Here is a 20,102-nt window from a genome sequence, read left to right on the forward strand (position 1 = left end):
TCACTGGTAATATCTCCCTAGACTAATTTACTTCTAACAATAATACAAAGCCACAATTTTAATGTAAAATATTTTGCTTTAATGATGTTTTATTTCTTGATTAATGAAACACAGAAATATTGATTTTCAATTTTGGTCACTTGAGGAAACGATCTACTTTGGAAAAACTGATTTTCTAAACAGATACAATATTGCCACAACAATGTGTGGAAACCTTTTTGGTAATAAAAATATTTGTCTGTTCTTTACTTCTGAGTGGATATTTGCAATAATTTTCTCCTGACTAGATTTTTTTTTTTTAAAAAAGAACTGCTTTAGATCCCATTCTTTCTCAAGTCATTGTGAATTACTAGCAAACATTCAAGTTTAAAGATATTTCTAATAAAAAAGGTATATTTCCAAGCATCTCAAATGAATGCTTACTTTTCTAGGCATTTTTAAACCTATGGATCTTTCTATATCATTTAAAAATATCTCTCTATATTCATGGAAATTAGTAATAGTGCAACCATATCCTTGCACACAAAATGTCAGTGGTCAAAGATTTCAGTCTTTTTAAAAATGAACAAAAAGAGCAATACCTAATACTGCCCAAATAGGAGAATTAAGTACGGAGTTAAAGTTCATCAAGAAAAGTGTTTTTTTCCTTTTCTTGTTAATGGTTTGAATGTAGAATCATGACTGCTTCTCTGATGGGACAGAGACTTGTTTTAAGTAGTGAGGTTTGAAATCCTATAGGTATGTGCCTGATTTGTAGAGAATCCTTTTAGAAAGTGTTAACAAATTCAAGGCCCATTATATGCAGTGTTATTGTTACTTGTCCTCACCCCCATTAGACAGCACTGGTCAGATTATATTCATGTTTAGTGAAGTTAGTGAAGTTCTAACAAAAATTTTAAATTGATTTTAAGGAAGGCTGTGCTCTCTAGAAACAAGAAATTCCAAGTCTGTTTTATTATATGTATCTGACATCTTTTCCTGCATCCACTGCCAGGAAATAAAGATGAAATTAATTATTTATCAAAATCCATCAATGATATCAGTGCAATGCTCATAAAGTATTCATTCAGAAAGATATGGGAAACCACTCAAAGTTGTAGGACATCAGAGTTTAGTTCTTGAATTACTGTGGGGGAAAATCAGATTTTAGATTTTAGTGTACATATATACATATGTGTGTGTATTTTTTGCTTTTATTTTAAAGCAGAACTTTATTTTTGTATTTAGAAAACTAAACTTTCATAAAGCCAGATGCAATACAGTGCAAAGACTAACATGGTAAATGGCTCTAAGCAAACAATTGCTGTTTAGGCTTTATGTAGAGAGAGTAGAAAATACAGTTTAATAACATGCTATACCAACAAAATTCAAGCCATATGAATATTCTAAGGATTAAATGTTCTTGTTCTTGAAGCTTACTACACATCATCTAGCCTGTGTCTTAATCTTTTGCTGACTTTTGATTAAAGTCTCAGTGAGTTTTCTCTGACTTTAAGGTGCAGAAGTCCTCACCCCTGGAAATGAAGAGTTCAAACTGAAAAGGAGGATTGGTGCTTCCTGGTTTGTCCAGGTTACATAGTATTCATTTATTATTAGCAGCCCAAGAGGAGATATGTGCCCAATGTACAATATTTTATGTTTGACCTACAAACATTAACCCAAAGAAACATCAAACACAGTCTGAAGCCCAAGAGAAAAGAGGTAAATAAGAAATCAGAACATTGATGAATGTTTGTTTAAAGCTTTGTTTTCCAAATGCTAAAAAAAATATAATAATAAGTGCAAACTGAAAATGCTAATGAGATTTACAGGCACTGTGTGTAGAATGTGCAAAGTCTGCAAGGTTTTTCTTTCTATTTTTCTTTGGGGGGGTATTTAAGAAATTTTATCAAATATATTTCTTACAAATATAAAGCTTCCTTTCTCTCCCAACTGAAGGCAATTTAAAAAAAATTAAAAGTTCATCAACACTCAGTACAGTAACACAGGTGAATCAGACAAATTCATTTTCTTTCTGGAAAAGAATAACAAACACTGTTTAGGATGTCAAACGACTTAACAGATACCACTATCTAGAAGCCACCCAGAAGAATGTTCTGTTGCCAAAGTCTTTATTCTTCAAAAGTCACCATCCACCAGCTGAAGATTTTTATATGTAGATACCTTGAAAAATTCAGATAAATCCAGTGAACCCTTTGATACAATTTACATATCACAAGCACAGAAAATATGCTATGTAGTGAAAGCATTGTGTAACACACAAGAAGCAGCAATTTCCTATTTTAAGGAAATATGAGAGTAGAGCATTCATAGAAAATTTTCATTAGACTCTGGAAAAAATCTTACAGCAGTTCTTTCTTATCACTATACCTCCCCTCTTTACAGGATCCATAAAAATGGATTGTGGTGAGAGAACTGAACCTGAGTTAGTCTACAATTTGAGTTCTCCTAGGCTTTGGTCAGTTAGCAGAGGTATACTATTGTGGCTTATGGTAAGATCTCCCTACTCTGACAATTTCCACAAGGACCCATCTCTCAAGACAGATCTTAGAAATTCCTTCATCTGCTGGATTTTATCTTCATCTTCAGGCATCATAAATTAGAACCAAACATAGTACTTTACTTTCCAAAATTAAGACAAATAAAAATCAATCTTTTCCTTTGCCTTTGTTCCTTAAACCCTGTAATTCCTACTAGACTCTAAAGGGTACTCCCCCGACCCACACACTGTATGTATATTGATATGTTGGTGCAGTGTGAACCAAGGTCATTTCACTACAAGTTGTAACATTAATTTTGCTTTGCTACAGCAACTTGAAGTCGTAGCATTTGAATTTTGAAGTTCAATTGGCTTTAGATAGTCATTTACTTAAGAATCTTCTCTAATAACAAAATCTTAATCATAAGACTAATGTTTTTAAACATTCTAATATTACAATAATCCCATTTTGCATTTCTCAGATAATGTCTGATTACTCTGAAATTGTGCAAGGTGCATTTCATGATGATAGTATAAAAAAAGCATGAAGTAATATTTAAGAGGTGGACTTGAATGCTTTCCATATAACACAGGTTGACAGAAGAAACAAAATAGTCTTCATTTACAATGAACACTCACCTTACCAAACAGTGTAAATTTTAACTTGTTTTTCTTTCATCATTTTTTGGCTTGGAAGCTTCCTCCACTGTCTAAAAGGGAGAGCAAAACCATCAGTGAGCTCCTTCTTTTTTGGATTAAGTGTCAAAAACAGGGAAGGTTTATGAGGAATAGGCTTGTCAAATCAAAGATGATGGTAATGTGAAAATAGGTTGGTTCTAAGTTTCTCTTCTTCAACTGACCAGAACACTGTGTCTTATTCCCCCCTTTGATCTTCTAATAGAAAAAATAATTTTAAGTGATCCCAAATTTCTCACTCTAAACATTTTTATATTTATATGAATTCATTTATGCAGTGCTGGAGATGTAACCCAGTGTCTTACTCGAAAATGCTCTACCACTGAGCTATTACCCAAACCCTATAAACTTGTTTTTTGAAAAGCCCTTGGTAGGCAACTTTTAAATATGGACAGGTCTTCTTGGATGGCAGTATTTTATCATTCTATAGTGATCCATTATTTTCCCATATTTAGGGCTGTAACTGGCTAGCTAATACACTCATTATATAGGGTTATTAAGTTTTCTATTTTCATTAAGGGGCTAATCAAATACTTAATATAAATAAAATTAAATAGTAAGCAAGTAAGTACTTAATCCATCTAAGATATAATGGTATTAGTAACTGTCAATTATGAGTCCTGTTTCTTGTATCCTTTAATAGAATCTAATATGGAAGATTTCATAATCTTTTTCTTAAGAGTTTAATGCAAATAGTCTAGTTTTTAAAACTGTACCTTTAATTTCCCATTATAATCAGAGGATCATAATTATAACCATGTGAGTCATACATTCTTGGAATTAGAAGAGACCTACAAGTTGTCAAATCCAATGTCTATTGCTGACCACAACATGAGTTATTTTAACAATAGGAAGCTCCCAACAGTTGTCCATTAATGTTCAACTAACTCCAAACCTTGGCTTTGACACTATGACTTCCATTCATTACCTTTCATTCTACTTTCTAGAGCAACATGAAAACTTATGTACTGATATAGTCTGCATGCTGAATGCCCTCCAGAAGTCCATGTATGAAAGGATTGGTCCCCAGGGTGGCACTGTTGGTGGGTGCTATGGACCTTTAAGAGGTGGGGCCTTATGGGAGGTCCTTGGACCAGTAGGGGCATGCCCTGACTGTGGTAAACCATTTCTTCTTCCTTTTTTTTTTTTTTCTTTTTGCTTCCTGGCTGATGAAGTGAGCAGTTTGCTTTGGCACATGTTCCCACCATGATGTGTGCCTTACCAGAAGACCAAAGCAAGGGGGAAAACTGAACATGGGCTTGAATCTCCAAAAGCCATGAGCCAAAACAAACCTTTTCTCTTTATATGTAAATTGCCTTAGATATTCACTATAGTGACAGATACATGACTAATACATGAACTAATAATCTCATTAGGTACTAATCTCCCTAATAGTTGCAGTCTAATGAATATATTTGACCATAGAAACTAAATAACTATCTCCCCTAATTTTATATACTATTTTCATGCCCTAAAATTTATATAAATTATATATTCTGGTATTATTGAAATAAAGGCAGAAAATTTGAATTGTGTTAAGAACATTCACAATTTATTTTGATATTTAAGGCTCCAATTATTTAGAAATTATTAATATATTATTAATATATTACTACTTAGTAATATAATAATATTAAATATATTTTACACAGAAATCTAAAATTACTTAGCATATCATGTATACACATGTACCTATATACATACACACATGCATAAGTATATTTTTAAAATTCAGTTTCTTGAGCAAGAAATACTAGAGCTAGCTAGTGCTTAAAAATCTTTTATTGTAAATAGCTGTTATGGTTTAGCTACAAAGTTTTCCCTGAAAAGCTCATGTGTTGCTCTACTGTTATGTATGTATATCTAAAAAAGAACAACAACAACAAAACAATAAAAAAGCTCATGTGTTAGAAATATGATATGCAACATAGGAACATTCAGAAGTGAAATGATTAGATTGTAAGAGCTATAACCTATTCAGTAGATGAACCCATTTGACAGATTAAGAATTTGAAAGGATTAGGACACTGGGAGGTAACTGTAGGCAGGAAGGATACAGCTAGAGGAAGTATGTCACTAGGGGTGTACTCTTGAGGATTTTATTTTGCTCTGCTCCTTGTTCTCTCTTTCTCTCTCCCCACACCCCTTTCTCCTTCTCATGTGTGGACTGAACCTCTAAAACTATAAACCTAAAATAAACTTTTCTTTCCTTTAAATTGTTCTTGTCAGATGATTTGGTCACAGCAACAAAAAGTTGACTTATAATAAGAAACTAAATTACTACCAGGGATAAATCCCACTTCCATGTAATTGCTAAACTAATGTTTAGTTTAACAGCCTCATATTTACCTTTTCTGAATCCTTCGCTTCACCTCCATTTTGGGATGATTTGGAACTGGAAGCCTCCTTCTTATCCTAAAGCAAAGGAAATGCAATGAGGTTACTTGCTGTCATCAATCCACCTAGCAACTAACTCCTGGCTATGATCAAATTAATCTAGACTATTTTTACAAGCAGCCTGTAAATTCCCAATTTAATTAATAACAGGTGTTTTAGTCATGAGTTTTTAAAACAATGGTGAATGTACACAGAAGTGTTTAAGGCAGGAAGTTAAAAGATTAAAAATAAGGTATGAAGTGAGCATCCCATGGATGATCTGCTGAGTTCCATGGTATGTGACTCTCACACAACTAATTCTGATCATCAAAATGGAACTTGTCCATCATCAAAAAGACAAGAAATAACAAATTTTTTCTCAAGGGGGTGGAGAAAAGAGAATCTTAGTACATACACTATTGATGGGAATGTAGATTGGTCCAACTATTAAGGAAAACAGTGTGAATACTAAAGAGTTAAAAATAGAACTATCATATACCCCAGCAATCCTTCTTCTGAGCATATGCTCAAAGGAGGTGAAATAACGCCCTCAAAAAGGTATCTGCACTCCTATGTTCCTTATAGTATCATTTACAATAGCCAAGATATAAAAATAAGCTAAATATACTTAGATAAATAAAAAAAGAAAATGGCAAATATACACAATGAAATACTATTCAAGCCTTAGAAAAGGACAGCTTGCCATTTGCCACAGCATGGACACACCAGGAGGACAATGCTAATTGAAGTATTCCAGGCACAGAAAGCAAAATATTGAATGATCTCATGTAGATTACAACAAAAGAAAAGCAGTCAGGTGCAGTGGTACATGCCTGTAATCTCAGGAGCTTGGGAGGCTGAGGCAGGAGGATAGCAAGTTCAAAGCCAGCCTAAGCAACTCAGTGGGACCTTGTCTCTAAATAAAATACAAAATAGGGCTGGGGATGTGGCTCAGTGGTTGAGTGCCCCTGAGTTCAATCCTTGGTACCAAAAAATAAAATAAAATAGAAAAGCTTAACTACATAGAGAGAACGAACAGTGGTTACCATGGGCAGGGCAGGCATAGGGGGCAGGAAATTAGGGAGATGTGTGATGTGTGTCAAAGAACATGAAATAGAAAAAAAGTAGGATGAACAAGTCTAGAGATCTAAATCACATTATAAGGAGAAAGTTATAAAATTATATTGTATAAGAAATTTTTGTTAAGTAGATTTTAGCTGCTTGTCACAAAAATGTAATAATAAATTAATAATAACCAATATGTCAGTCTGCTTCACTACAGTAACCATTTTCCTATCTTTATGGATCCCATAACATCATGTAAACCTCAAATATACACAAAAACAATTGATGAAAACAAACAAAATAAACTGTACATAAAACACACACACACACACATACACACAAAATGAAACCAAAACTCAGAGCATTTTTGGACTGGCTTTTGTAGTCAAAACCAAGACATTGTTGTCAGTGTTATGTGGAGAAATTTAACAATGCAAACAACTGCAGAGCTGGAGTCGGTTACATAGGAAAATAAAATCCATTTACCATAAAAAGATATTAGGAGTTTCCAAGTGTGAAATAGGTTATTGAGGAGGTTTACAAAGGAAATCACCCAATACAAAAAGACCAACTATGCCATGATTGGAAGCTGTGATTAATAATAATCAAAGCAAGGTTAAATCTAAGATCTGCAGGATGTATTGTTCTGAGAATAATAGCAAAGGCATTCATTTCATGTTTCCTTCTACGTGAATTAAAGGGTGGCTGTGGTTTACAGGTACAGAACCTCATACTTGTTGAATTAGACATTAGTTTTTCATTCACTTTTAATCACATCTTGAGAATCTGCCAAGTATCAGGCATTTTGCTACTGCTGAGCACACAGGTCATCAGTGAATGATGACCATTATTCAACTCTGTTTACATCACAGGGCCCAGCTTATAAATACCAAATACTATTGGCTTAAATAAATATTAACAGAATTCTGGACAGGCTGCTTGTCACCCCTGGGGACACATTAAAAGTGTTCAGAAATGATGCATTTTTAATGCTATTGTAAAAGAGTGCACCTCTACTTATTTTAATTTTCACCTTTATTTTATTTTATCTTGAATTTAGAAATCTTTGTAGCATAAACCCAATCTTGCCATTTGCCTCAGTTTACCTGCCCATCATCGTCCAGGAGGTGTCTGTATTCAGGTGGGATAGTGTCATCTCTTTCCCCCAGCTTGTCTCTGTGTTCAGCTTTAGTTCTTTCCTATAAACATTGAACAGACATAATGACTCTTCATTTCCTCCTTCACTTAGAAAAATACACTCTAGGATGCAGCATTTGTTTTACTCTTCTGAGGCAAAACATATGCTCTGTGTTTATTTTTTAAGCAATAAAACAACAAAATGGATGACAACAGTTGGTGAAAAAATGTCCACCCATATGCTTCTATATGTCAGCCTATATCTGTGAAGTTTCTGTTTGTATTTTAAATTGAAATAAAGGATTAAATAATTATCTTCAGGAGCCACATTAGGAGAGAAAAACCCAAGGGCATAAAATAAGTTTTTTCTTGTTCAAATTTCAAATAAAATACATTGACTTGTCAGAAGGTCATATTTACAGCTTCGACTATTTTTAACCAACTCTGAAGGAGTTGAAAATTGTAGAAAATCTGATGCTTGTGTTGCAGTGAGGAAGCACCTGCTGGTGTGTAAGCCATACTTGCCCCAGCATCCCCACCTGTGGGTCTCTGCTAGGCTCCGTACAGATTCTGGGACCCTCCCTGCAAGTGGAGTAGAGTTGATTTTTCTGAATTATTAGAATTTCACTTTCCAAATATAAATTAAGTTCACAACACTATTCCCGTGATGGAATGACAATTGCAGAAATGCCAGAAATGCCCTGCCTTTGTGACATTGATTTGGCCGATCAGATAGTTACATTGTGGTTCTAAGCTAGTTTCAAAGTAGCTGAAATAGATTAAGTATTGTGCACTGAGTATAAATAAGTGCTTATACCTAGTATATCAAATGTATAGAATTAACTGTGCCCTCTTCATAGTGCTGAACTCAGCCCAAGGCCTCTCATTGGGAGTTTGATTTCAGATTTAGTTATACACGCAAGAGAAGGCTGCTGGGGGAAACCTCTGACCAATACATGAACTTCGCCACTACTAGCACACAAAATGTGTTCAATTAAAAAGTGCACACATATGCATATCATATGTATGATGTCCTTATTCCCAAGTAAAACCAGGAAAAGGTAATGCAAAAGAAGAAAACAGAATTAAGAAAGCAGAACTGCACTGTCTAACAATGGAAACATCACTACAAGGTCAGGTCTCACAAATAGGACATGTGACTGTCTTAGGTCTGTGCGACAAACATAATCCTTCAAGAGGAAATAAAGAAATGCCACATAGACCACAGGGCAGAAAAAACAATGAAACTCAAATTAGCCAACTGTTCGCTTAGGCCAGCTAAATATAACATCAGAGGTATTTTTTTTTCCTTTTCTGTGGAGGATGGGTTTAAAAACCTTATGCTTTAAAAACCTTACATGAATATTTTTTTTTTACCTTCACTTTATCTTCCATTGGTTTGTTCTCATCTGGGTCAGGCTGCCTTTGCCCGAGACTATCAGAAAGTTTATCCAAGGCATCGTCAAGCTCTTTGTCTCTCTGCTAAAAAAGTAAATAATTCTAAATTATTTACTGCTTAGTCAAACTGTATCAGAGGCAAGTCAGCCAAAGAGCCCCATTTTTTCAGGAGTGGACTCGTTTTCTTGGAAGAGAAACTAGGTGGGGTGCAGGAATAGATACGGTTACAGAAGCTGAGTGAAAGGGAGAGGCAGCAGTAATACGTGTCCATTTGACTGGGTTGGAGGACCAGAGCCCATTTGACTGGGTTGGAGGACCAGAGCCCACCCTGCCCAGAATTCTGGAAAAAAAACACACCAAATTATGGAATTCTCTGTGGTAGTGTCAGGGGCTGCACCCCAACAGGTGACTCAGAGGTTACCCTCACCCTAGAGGGTCCAAATGTAAATGAACCAGACACTTTCCTTTTATTTAGATATTAAACACAACTTTTTAAAAAAAGACAATCCACAGATGTCAGATGGTTAGCAGGTGGGATTTTGCAAAAGAGGATGAGTATTTCATTGGTGTTGTGGGTACACATGACAAACAGATCTAGAAAGTACATTCAAGAAGTACAGCATGACCACAGCAAATTGTGGGAAGCCATACAACACATTTCCATCCCAGTACTTACTTCCTGGAGCACAAAACCCCAGAGACAAACTGGTATCACAAGAGTGAATAGGGATTCTCTGCCATAGCAGGGAGGAGGGGATTCAAAAGAATTCAGAGAATTTCTGCACTGGTGGGGAATCGGGGAATCGTGCAATCACCAAGAAGCCCATAGAAGTGAAAATGTCCAATGTCCCAGCAAAGAAAACTCAGGCGAATTATGATGGTTTAGTTGACTCCTAATACCCAAACACATTCATTTGAATAAATCTTTTTGCCTAGTTTTAGGGATGTCTTCAAATAAAACATGGAGTCAAACTAGACTCTGATGGGGAAAGTGAAGGATCATCATTGTGAAAGGCAAAAGGCTTTTGATTACTGTTTCCTAATAGACTCAATAACCTCCGGCCTGAATAGGTGTTAGGAACTGAAATACATATAGCAGCTTGAGTTATTACTGATTCTGTTACACAAGAACTTCTGCCATTAGGGAAACACACACACACACACACACACACACACACACACACACACACACACACTACTTTAGAGCCCAGAATTGCAGCTGCTAATGGGGAAACTCCCAGTGGCCCAGTCTGGGCTTTGTCGTCTGTGCTTCTGGATATTTTCAGATGGCCCTGAGACTGACCAGACAGGATGAAAATCCATCAGAATCTGAGACTCCAGCACTAAGTAAGCTTTGAAGTTACATCAAAAGAAAAGGCAGCAGAGCTGACCTCACCATAGCGACTTCATCTCTTTCTAGCAAATGAGGCATTGTTCCCAACAGGGAAGATGGGGACCTGGCTGGAGGCCACTCTTTATCTTCTGATGTGTTGTAGATAATGTATCATTTAACATAGTACAGATAGTTAATCAAGGAAGTCTAGAACAGCTTTGGACCTATGGCCTTGCTTCAGAACTTGTAAACAATTAAAACACTATTGATGCATGAAAATGACAAATTTTTACTGGTGTGAATTTGTAATTTTTTTTTTTTTTTGCAGGAGAAGCTTAAATGCTGCAAAATTCCATAAAATAAATCTGAGGTTAAATAAACTGTAGTAAATTATAGCATGTGCCAAAAAACTTCATAAAGAAAAAAAAATCAATTATCAGGAAAGCTAAGGAATTTTTCAAATTGAGTAATTAAAATACATACACAATATATATTATTGTACTTGCAATTATGGTAAAGCAGCAATCATGTTAAGGTCCTTGACTGTGAGTAAAATGGTTTCACATATGTCATTTCATTTAACCACTTCACAGATATTCTCTGCCATCTCCCAATATAGCCAGTCGAGGATTTTCTAAAATGGAAAGTGTCTAATCTAATAATCTTGTCTATTTTCATTTGATGTGAGCAGGTATCCTATTTTCTTTCTTATTGCTGTTTTTGGAATATTTTAATTCCAATATCTTTTGGAATATTTAGATAAACTGTTTTAGACATATAGTTTTCCATTTTTGTGTCTTTATTTTTCTATTCAATTCTTTTTCTTTATATCAGTCTAACATCTTATAGCACCTTTTACTTTCTAATCTGCTGCCAATAATATACATAGCATATATAATGTCATCTGCAATGCGTTACATACAAATAGTCATAGTTACAAGTATACATAAGTGTTCCAAATAAGATAAGTTGCTTACCAAATTGTCAGGTGGGGGCTTTTCAGGGTGGGTGGCTGAAGCTGGGGTTTGGGAAACCACTTCTGAGATGACAGCAGAAAGTTTATCATCTGCAAATTCCTTTTATGAAAAAAAATTTTTGTCAGTAATATGTTACATATAAAATCATGCCCACAAGGCTTTGAAGATAGCTCTAATGACTGTTCATTCTCTTGATTCAAATACATGCAGAGCAACACAACTTAAAAGCAATTTTTTCCATTTCATCTCTAAAGCATTATTTTATACTATTTTCTATTTTGTAGTCATATTTATTATTCTAAATATTAACTGTTCAATAATGACTTAAAGTTCTGGAGTTTGTTTATATACTTCCCTTTGTACTTACATTGTTCAAATGTTTTCAAGTTTTTGGCAACAAACGATCTAACTAAGCTTTAGAAGTGAGTGTTTATAGTGCTGGCTATATTCCACCCAATTGCCCTCTCAGAGTTGCTAGGAGTTTGTGCTGCTAAAAAATAATGAATGAGTGTGTTTCTGATACTACAATACATGTAATATGATGCAAAACTGTTGCTTCAATATTACAATATATGGTGTAAAGTTACAGTTTAATATTTTTCCTGAATGTTGGATAATTATTCCAGAAACTTTCTGAAATAATTTCTTCTCACTTTATTTTAAACAATATACTAAATTTGTCATTTATGTCCACTTCTTAATTTTCTTTCACTGACTTAAGCCATGTTTACTCTCTGAATCATAAATAAGAGACATGATTACTGTATAACATATGCTAGTGTTCAGTTGTATTAATCTTCCATAAAAACACTGAAAAGAAGTTTTCCATACTTTGGTTTTCCATATTTTTATACATTTACTTTCCAAATATATTTTAGAATAATTCAAGTTACAGAAAGTAACTTATTGCTATTTTAAAAACAAATTAATACATATAAAATGACTTGAAGTAATTATAAACATTCTTTTAGATATTTAGATAACTGTCTTAGACATATAATTTTCCATTTTTGTGTCTTTATTTTTCTATTCAATTCTTTTATTTCTTCACATAAGTCTAACATCTTATAGCACTTTTATTATCTAATCTGTTGCCTGTTTTATTATCTAATCTATTTCATAGCATATATAATGTCATCTACAAATGTTATATACAAATAGTCATAGTTACAAGTATACACAAGTGTACCTTTTTAATGTGTTATTTTTTAATCTGTCATTATTCCTCCATAAATTATACAGAAATGACTATAAAATCAAATTTTCATAGTTTTTAAGGGAAATGAATTCAGTTTGATATTTAATATATGATTACTGAAATTAAATAGATACTGTGTAACACATTAAGGGATTACCTATCCTTTCTAGGTTTTTAATTAAAACATGAATGTATGTAAATTTCCAAATATATCTTTTATATGAACATAATTACTTGATTGTTTCTCTATGCTTTTCCTGTGAGTAAATGAATGACTCAGTGCCCCTGGGTTCAATGATGTTTTTAATTTTTTTTATTTTGAGACAGGGTCTTGCTAAGTTACTTAGAGCCTTGCTAGATTGCCGAGGCTGGCCTTGAATTTGCAATCCTCCTGCCTCAGCCTCCCAGGGCACTAGGATTACAGGTGTGAGTCACCACATCTGATGAATGCTTAACTTATGATAAAAGCTAGTGACTACTTTAAAAACTTATTATAGTTCATTCTAGTAATCTTTGTATACCTAAAAATTTAAGTGCCTTTGGATGATATTGCTATATTCAGTGAAGCTTTAAGATTTGGACCATAATCCCTGTAGAAGCAAGCATGTATAACACTATCTTTTTCATGACATATTCATCACCTGAAAACTACCTGAGTGTTAAACACGTAAAAGAGTTATCTCTAGAGCTCTGGCAGGAGGTAAGCTGGGGGACAGGTCTAATCTCTTCTTCAGTTTTCCATTGTTCAAATGTTATGAATTGTTTTATTTTGTATTTTTGTTTGTTATCTCATTAGAAAACCGTTATATGTAGTGATTACTAATAATTTTGTGTACTGATTGTTACTTTTACTTGTTCCTGATTTCTTACTTTCACAATGGATTATACTTTTTAAAGACCTTCTTCTTTTATACCTGCCAGTGCTTTATAGACATCCATAAAAATCAACTGGGGATTGGCTTTGAACTATCAATAATTAGGTTGATCTCTAACGCTGATTGTTATCTTGTCCTCATTTTAAAATTTCATTCTATTTACACAATCTTTTTTTTTTTTAGAGAGAGAGAGAGCATTTTTTAATATTTATTTTTTTAGTTTTTGGTGGACACAATATCTTTATTTTTTATGTGGTGCTGAGGATTGAACCCAGCACCCCACGCATGCCAGGCGAGCGTGCTACTGCTTGAGCCACATCCCCAGACCCGCACAATATTTTCCTCTTTTTGATTTGTTGGTGTTTTGTAATGTATTAGTTTTTTTTTTTTCAGAAGAAACAACCACTTCAAGCTGTCACTTATGCTGCTGCTTTCATCTGTTATTATAAGTCCTTTGCTTCCTCTGCTTCTAGGTTGGTGAGTCTTTTGGGTGGTCATGTTACTATAGCTTTTAGCTACTTAAATTTAAAATTCAGCAAACTTTTGGTTTATCAAGTTTTTCTTTCTCTGTTATTGAAAAAGGCATTTATGACAATAAATACATCTCACGAGTACTGCTTTGGTTGCTTCGCAAAGTCTTTTAATTTGTAATGTCTTCTTGATTTTTTTTTTTCTTGGTACTGGGGATTGAACCCAGGGTACTTAATCACTGAGCTATATACCCAGCTCTTTTTATATTTTATTTTGCAACAGGGTCTTGCTAAGTTGCTTGGGGAATTATTAAATTGCTGAGGCTTGCTTAGAACTCACCATCCTCCTGCCACAGCCTCCCTAGCTTCTGGGATTGACAGGCATGTGACACCATATGCCTGGCTCTTCTTGATTTTTTTTAAAGATAATCTATTTTGAATTTACTACTTGATTTCTGTCACCTTAGGGGAATATTTTAAATATTCTATTTCTGTTCTGTTTTATTATGATCAAAGAACATGATATATACAGTAGTCTTGTACATTGGACTACTATGAGCCAGTATATGGTATGTTTCCCCCAATGTTCTTGGGACTGTTCCCCAAAGAGTTTTCTAGTTTGTCCATTTTATTTTTTATCTCAAATACAACTTCTTAGGGTGAGGAGGTCATATAAATTCAATGTTACAATTTTCAAATCTTTGAATTCCTAGAAGGGAGAAACCCTTACTATGGTCATAATAATAATAATAATAATAATAATAATAATAATAATAATAATAATACTATGTTGAAAGGAAGTAAGGCCCATTTCCCACACCTGGCTCATGTGTTCTGAATTACTGTGATGGGATGATTTCATATCCCCAGGACACTGTTCCTGTTGTACTTTTCCCCATATCTTACAGCCAGGTTGGAGGTGCCTGTCTGTGATGTGTCCTGCTTACACTCATGATGAGAGGAAGGTCATGGGATGGGGTGACCGCATGTCATGATGTTCTCCTAGGGGCACTGTGAGGAGCACACACTGCTTAGTGGCCTCTTCTCAAAGGGCTTATTGCTTTAGCAGCTGCAGAACTTCAGATCATGCCAAGGAATCTTTATTTTTTCTCCTCCTGCTTTCCAACTGATATGCTTTCTTTGTCATCATCCACACAAGAGAGCTTCTTAATTTGCTTTTCAACTGACTGCTAACAATACATTCAGTGATTTAAGTAACTGAGTTAGCTGTAAATAGATATACCAGGCCACATAAGTTACTTAAATAGGAACTCTAACAGACTTATATGTTCACATATAAAATGCCATGAAAATCCTACAGTAGAAAAGCCTGTTTGACATTACCAACATTGTCCAATTTGTTCAGCAACATTCCCTTTGAGAGACTATCTATTCCATATGGAGCTAAGTTTCCTTAGGAGGCAATTTGGAAAATGATAAATTACAGAAATGACAGGTAAAGTGGTCTGAGAAGTGATTTTAGAGAAACTCAAATTTAAACTCTCTTTTCATATATATACTTAATATAGTAAATACTCATTGGTCCAATTAGTTAGACTGTTGAAATCATCCACTGTTCAGAATAATGTTTCAGGTGTGATACATTTTTAATGGTTACAGTGTGTTGAGGACCATAAATTTTGTGATCGTTTCCTCAGCTTCCAAGTCAGATTCTAGTTACAAGTTTCCATTTATTTCTGCCAAAAATAAACCAGAAGTTTCAAACTTACAAGAGAGGAAATGTCCGGGTTACCAGCGAAGTCCTGAGACAAAGCATTGAGAAGGAACTCATCGCTCATGGGCTGCAAGAACCAGGAAATGAGATCAACACTAGTGACATCTGTCTCCTCTTGAAAAGGCAGTCACTATTGCATACTGATCAACTTACTAAAAGGAAAACTCTCCCTTTCCCAAACTATCAATCAGGACCAAAAGGAGACAGATATACTCAAAGAAAACTGATTTGCTTACCGGAAGCTGTTCCTTGGGCTCTTTAGCCAGGAGTGGTTTTCCATCTTTATCCTATTCAGGGGGAAACATGGCAATGAATCATTTCACACTTTATCACAAATATGAAATCTATACACATTGCAAGGGATCAATATACCTAATGTTGTACACATTAAATTAGAGTTAACATTTCAGGAAACAAATTCTCTCACTAGAGAACACACTCTAATTAGTTCATGCCAACAGTCAGCTCACATGCACCAGGTATTCCTAAGGCATGGGGTTTGCACACCTGATTACACATGGCTTATGGCCCCAGAGGCCCAGAGAGTAGGCACAGGAGAAAAAACACACGAACAGTCAATGTAATGTGATGTATGGGGTTGTGACAGGGATTTACAGGAAATAACAAATTAGTCCCTTGCCTACCTGGGGATGGGCTTTGCAGGAGTTGCCTGGAAAATTCAGGTTAACTTCATAAAGCATGCATACAACAAACAAGCATTGATAATGGGCCTTAAGCACTGAGAATACATTAGAAAAAAAGCACGAAGTCCCAACCAAACTTCAGGAAGCTTAGATTAGTGGTGAGTGTTTAAAATTTAAGGCTCAAATTATACCGTGCTTTAAATGACTCCAAGTATAATAAGAAAAAACTGATAGAGCATTTAGGACTCTTCAGGAAAAGATGATCTATAAATTAATGGTAAATCTCATTTATCCATGTACACGCACACACAAATAAAGCCCAAGGTTATATATGAAGATATCTCCTGAAAAACTGTTCAAGGTGGTTTTATTTGTTTTGGTTTTTATATTTAAAATGTGAGGTGCAGTGATTTAGAGATAGCATCTGCTTCCCTCATGAAAAACACAAACTCCTTTATCCCTTTCCATTTCCTCTGTAGTCCACTTGCACCTTCTGACCCTTCTTCCATTAGGAGCGAAAGCAGAACCGGGGCTTGTTATCCGCCATCCCTTAGCTGCAAAGGTAATAAATGTCCCAACTGATATCCTTGACCTTGGGGACCTTTCTGTTCCACACTCAAATTGAATAAATCTTCTATCACCCCATCATCGAGTGTCTGGAATGGGAAACTTGAGATCTGCCTTCAGGAGCTGACTTTCACTGAAGAGACCTTATGTAATTAAGGTGGATGAATAAAGGTGTATTATTTAAACAAAAGATCAAGGCAACACCTGGAAACGTTATAAAGAAGAAGGTAAGTAATGATGTGTGAGCTAAATTCAGAAGAGGATGAAACCACCACTGAACAGAGTGGTCAGGGAAAGCTCATCACTTAAATGCTGCTACTAAATTTCAGTGAAGGCAGTAAGTTAACACCTACTACAGAGCAAGTTAACTGCACCCGTCTGGCTTCTACTGGCTTCTATCTGTGGAGACAGACATGTAGCTCTGAAGACGCTCTCTAAGAATTTGCAAAGCAACATACAAATAAGCTCAAATTAAGAGAAATGCCACGGTTTCAGTTGCATTGTGAAATGCAGAAAGCCAGCAGAATAAAGGTGTCTAGAATAAACTTTCAATCAGTATAGCTCCCAAGTTGCTGAATAAACGTAGCAGTGCATGTGGATGAATTTCCTGTAATTGTTAATAGTTTAGTTGCACCTTCTTTTAAGTAGTGTTATGTTATAAAGATGGCTGACATTTGTCCATACACCTGCTCTGCTTAAGTGACCACACTTAATCTATGACATTCCTAATGGGGTCTTTCCCTCTCATGCTTATTCTGTGTAATCTATTCTTGCAACATAAAAGAAATGGGTCAGTTTTATCACTTTACTTGATGACAAACAGGCTCTCAGTTTTTTGACTTTATCTTAGAGTCACAAATTTTTCCTCATAGTAAGTATCTGCTCTTCATTCTGGTATTACTATCTGCCTAAGGTTTCCTGTATTTCTGCACTATAATAAATCAGGTATATAAAGGAGATAACTTTGGGTAGCAGTGCCAATAGATTTCTTTCACTTAAGGCTGGATTGAAGTCTCATTTAGAAATATTTTAGCTTCATTTCTGGTTTTCTAACATGATATCTGTGGACGAATACAGCGAGTGTTTGAAATTTTAGAAAATAAGATCTTAATATTGCAGGTCTATTCCACATCCCTTCAATATGTTTAAGAAATCCAGAATGAATTAAAATAAGAAAATATTCCAGCCTGTTTACCTTGACCTCCTCTAACCTATAATCAGGAGGAATAGTTTCTTCTTTTTCACCAAGTTTTTCACGATCTTCTTCTTTGGCTTTCTCCTAAATAAAAATCATACCATTTGCATAGTTAATATATTTTCTTCCTATACATTGGATACCTGGGATAGAGTGACTAAATTTGAGGTAAACAAATGTCATTATATTCCAGTATATATATGATCATACATGGAGAGTTCCTCCAGCAACCCAATTTCTAACACCACATCCAAGCTTAGCAGGTACAGGCACCACCACACAGGCTGCCGGGCTGAGTGCAAATTGCAAGGAGCAGCAGGCAGCTGCCACTTCACACAAGTTCTCAGCAATGGGAAGGCAGCCATGGGAATGCAAAGGTGAAACTCAAAGAGCTTGGACATGTGCATGCTGTCCATTCACTGTGGGAGTTAAACACTGGAGCTTCTTCCAGTTTAGTTTATTGACAGAACAGGCGTAGTAATCGAGAAAGCCAATTGGACATGTTTTATGAATAACTTGTTTTTTAAAAGAGACCAAATGACTAACTTATTGGGGGTTTGATCATTGGCAGTTCTTTCTAGATGTGTCAGAGCTGCTATTTATTACCTTGACTTTATCTACTACAGGTTTTCCACCTTCTGGATCTGCTTCCCTTTTCCCCAGGCTACCAGCTAAGGCTTCTACAGCATCATCTGGCACCATGCTTTTCTAAAAAAACACAGGTGGATATGTTAAGTAGGTAGATAGTGATTTTCTTTAAAAACAGACTCTCATCAAATAATCCAGAAGGGCAAGTCCTTATTTCAGGCCTAGATAAGAAGCACACATTATTTTGTAACAATTTCAGTTATCAATTGAATTAGAATCAATATTTAGTAAACTTAAAAGATTAAAAATTATAACAAGTTTCTTCCATACAACCTCACATGTGTGGAACTTACATATTGGCCAGAAATTTGCAAGATCTAGCCAGAATTTTGGTTCAGAAATAAGAAATATAAGGAAAGTAAGAGGAACTGAAAAGTCAGTAAAGAAGACAGAAGTAGTCACTGTGGAGTTCATTGTAAAGACTGCACAGAAAAGATTTTCATAATCCTGTAGGAGAACTTCCTTTTCTACTTCCTGTGAGTTAGATGGCCAGTCCAGGAGGTACGGAGGTGTACCTATGTAGCTTCTGCAGTTCCTGTGGATCACCGATGGTTCAGGTGACCCTGCTGTGACCGATTAACCTGAGCAGCACAATGAAAACTGTCCATCTGTGGTCCAGTAATCAAAAATAAAATATGCTCCCACATGATGTCATGAGCTCTGGTCATGGTGGTATTTAAAGTGAAAAGATGAACACAAAACATAAAAGATGTAAAGGGAAAATAAAGAGGAACACATGTTTGAGTTAAAAGACAGAACTAGCTCTGACTTTTCTAAACAATGGGTTGTTATCTGTACATTAGGTGACTTATGAAAAATCAGTGGAATATTTTATGGCCAGGTCTTATTTTTTTAATATATAGACTATAAAATAGAATGGTTAATACGTAATGGGGATAAGTGCCATTCATTGAATTGTCATTTCAATCATGTGGTACTGAGTTGCAATATCAACTGATGATCTTGGTCAAGCAAAGGCACAGAAGCCTTTGGTTTGAATAGTCTCAGAATTTATTCTTACTATAAGCTTTTTTTTGTGTGTGTGGTGCTGGGAATTGAAGCATTCTAGGCAAGCACTCTACCAATTGAGCTATATCTCCAGCCCCTCAGAGTAAATCTCTCACCTCACACTGATGATCTATTTTTTAAAAAATAAAGATAAACAAAATAAAGGTAGTTGGACACAATACCTTTAATTAATTAATTAGTTAATTAATTAACTTATATGTGGTTCTGAGGATTGAACCCAGGAACTCGCACCTACTAGGTACTCTACCACTCTACCACTGAGCCACAAATCCAGCTGGAG

The 20,102-nt window shown here is 35.2% G+C and overlaps 1 protein-coding gene across 9 annotated transcripts in view; it reads right to left on the reverse strand.

Annotated features, from left to right (window-relative positions):
• Positions 1-53: 53 nt before the first annotated feature.
• Positions 54-20,102, reverse strand: part of CAST (calpastatin) — a 121,502-nt gene continuing 101,453 nt past the window's right edge. For 7 of the 9 annotated variants that reach the window (XM_081288844.1, XM_081288842.1, XM_081288839.1 and 4 more), the window contains 10 exons: positions 18,752-18,853; positions 18,146-18,229; positions 15,976-16,026; positions 15,735-15,806; positions 11,462-11,560; positions 9,131-9,235; positions 7,723-7,815; positions 5,525-5,590; positions 3,119-3,189; positions 54-2,163 (listed from right to left, as the gene is read on the reverse strand). In XM_081288844.1, the coding sequence (XP_081144970.1) occupies positions 3,139-3,189; positions 5,525-5,590; positions 7,723-7,815; positions 9,131-9,235; positions 11,462-11,560; positions 15,735-15,806; positions 15,976-16,026; positions 18,146-18,229; positions 18,752-18,853 (723 nt within the window). In that variant the 3' untranslated portion in view covers positions 54-2,163; positions 3,119-3,138. The remainder of the gene's footprint in view (positions 2,164-3,118; positions 3,190-5,524; positions 5,591-7,722; positions 7,816-9,130; positions 9,236-11,461; positions 11,561-15,734; positions 15,807-15,975; positions 16,027-18,145; positions 18,230-18,751; positions 18,854-20,102) is intronic. The other 2 variants (XM_081288840.1, XM_081288845.1) reach the window with 2 other exon arrangements.

The sequence above is a fragment of the Spermophilus citellus genome, assembly GCF_964194105.1.
Source record: "Spermophilus citellus genome assembly, chromosome: 1".
NCBI lineage: Eukaryota > Metazoa > Chordata > Mammalia > Rodentia > Sciuridae > Spermophilus > Spermophilus citellus.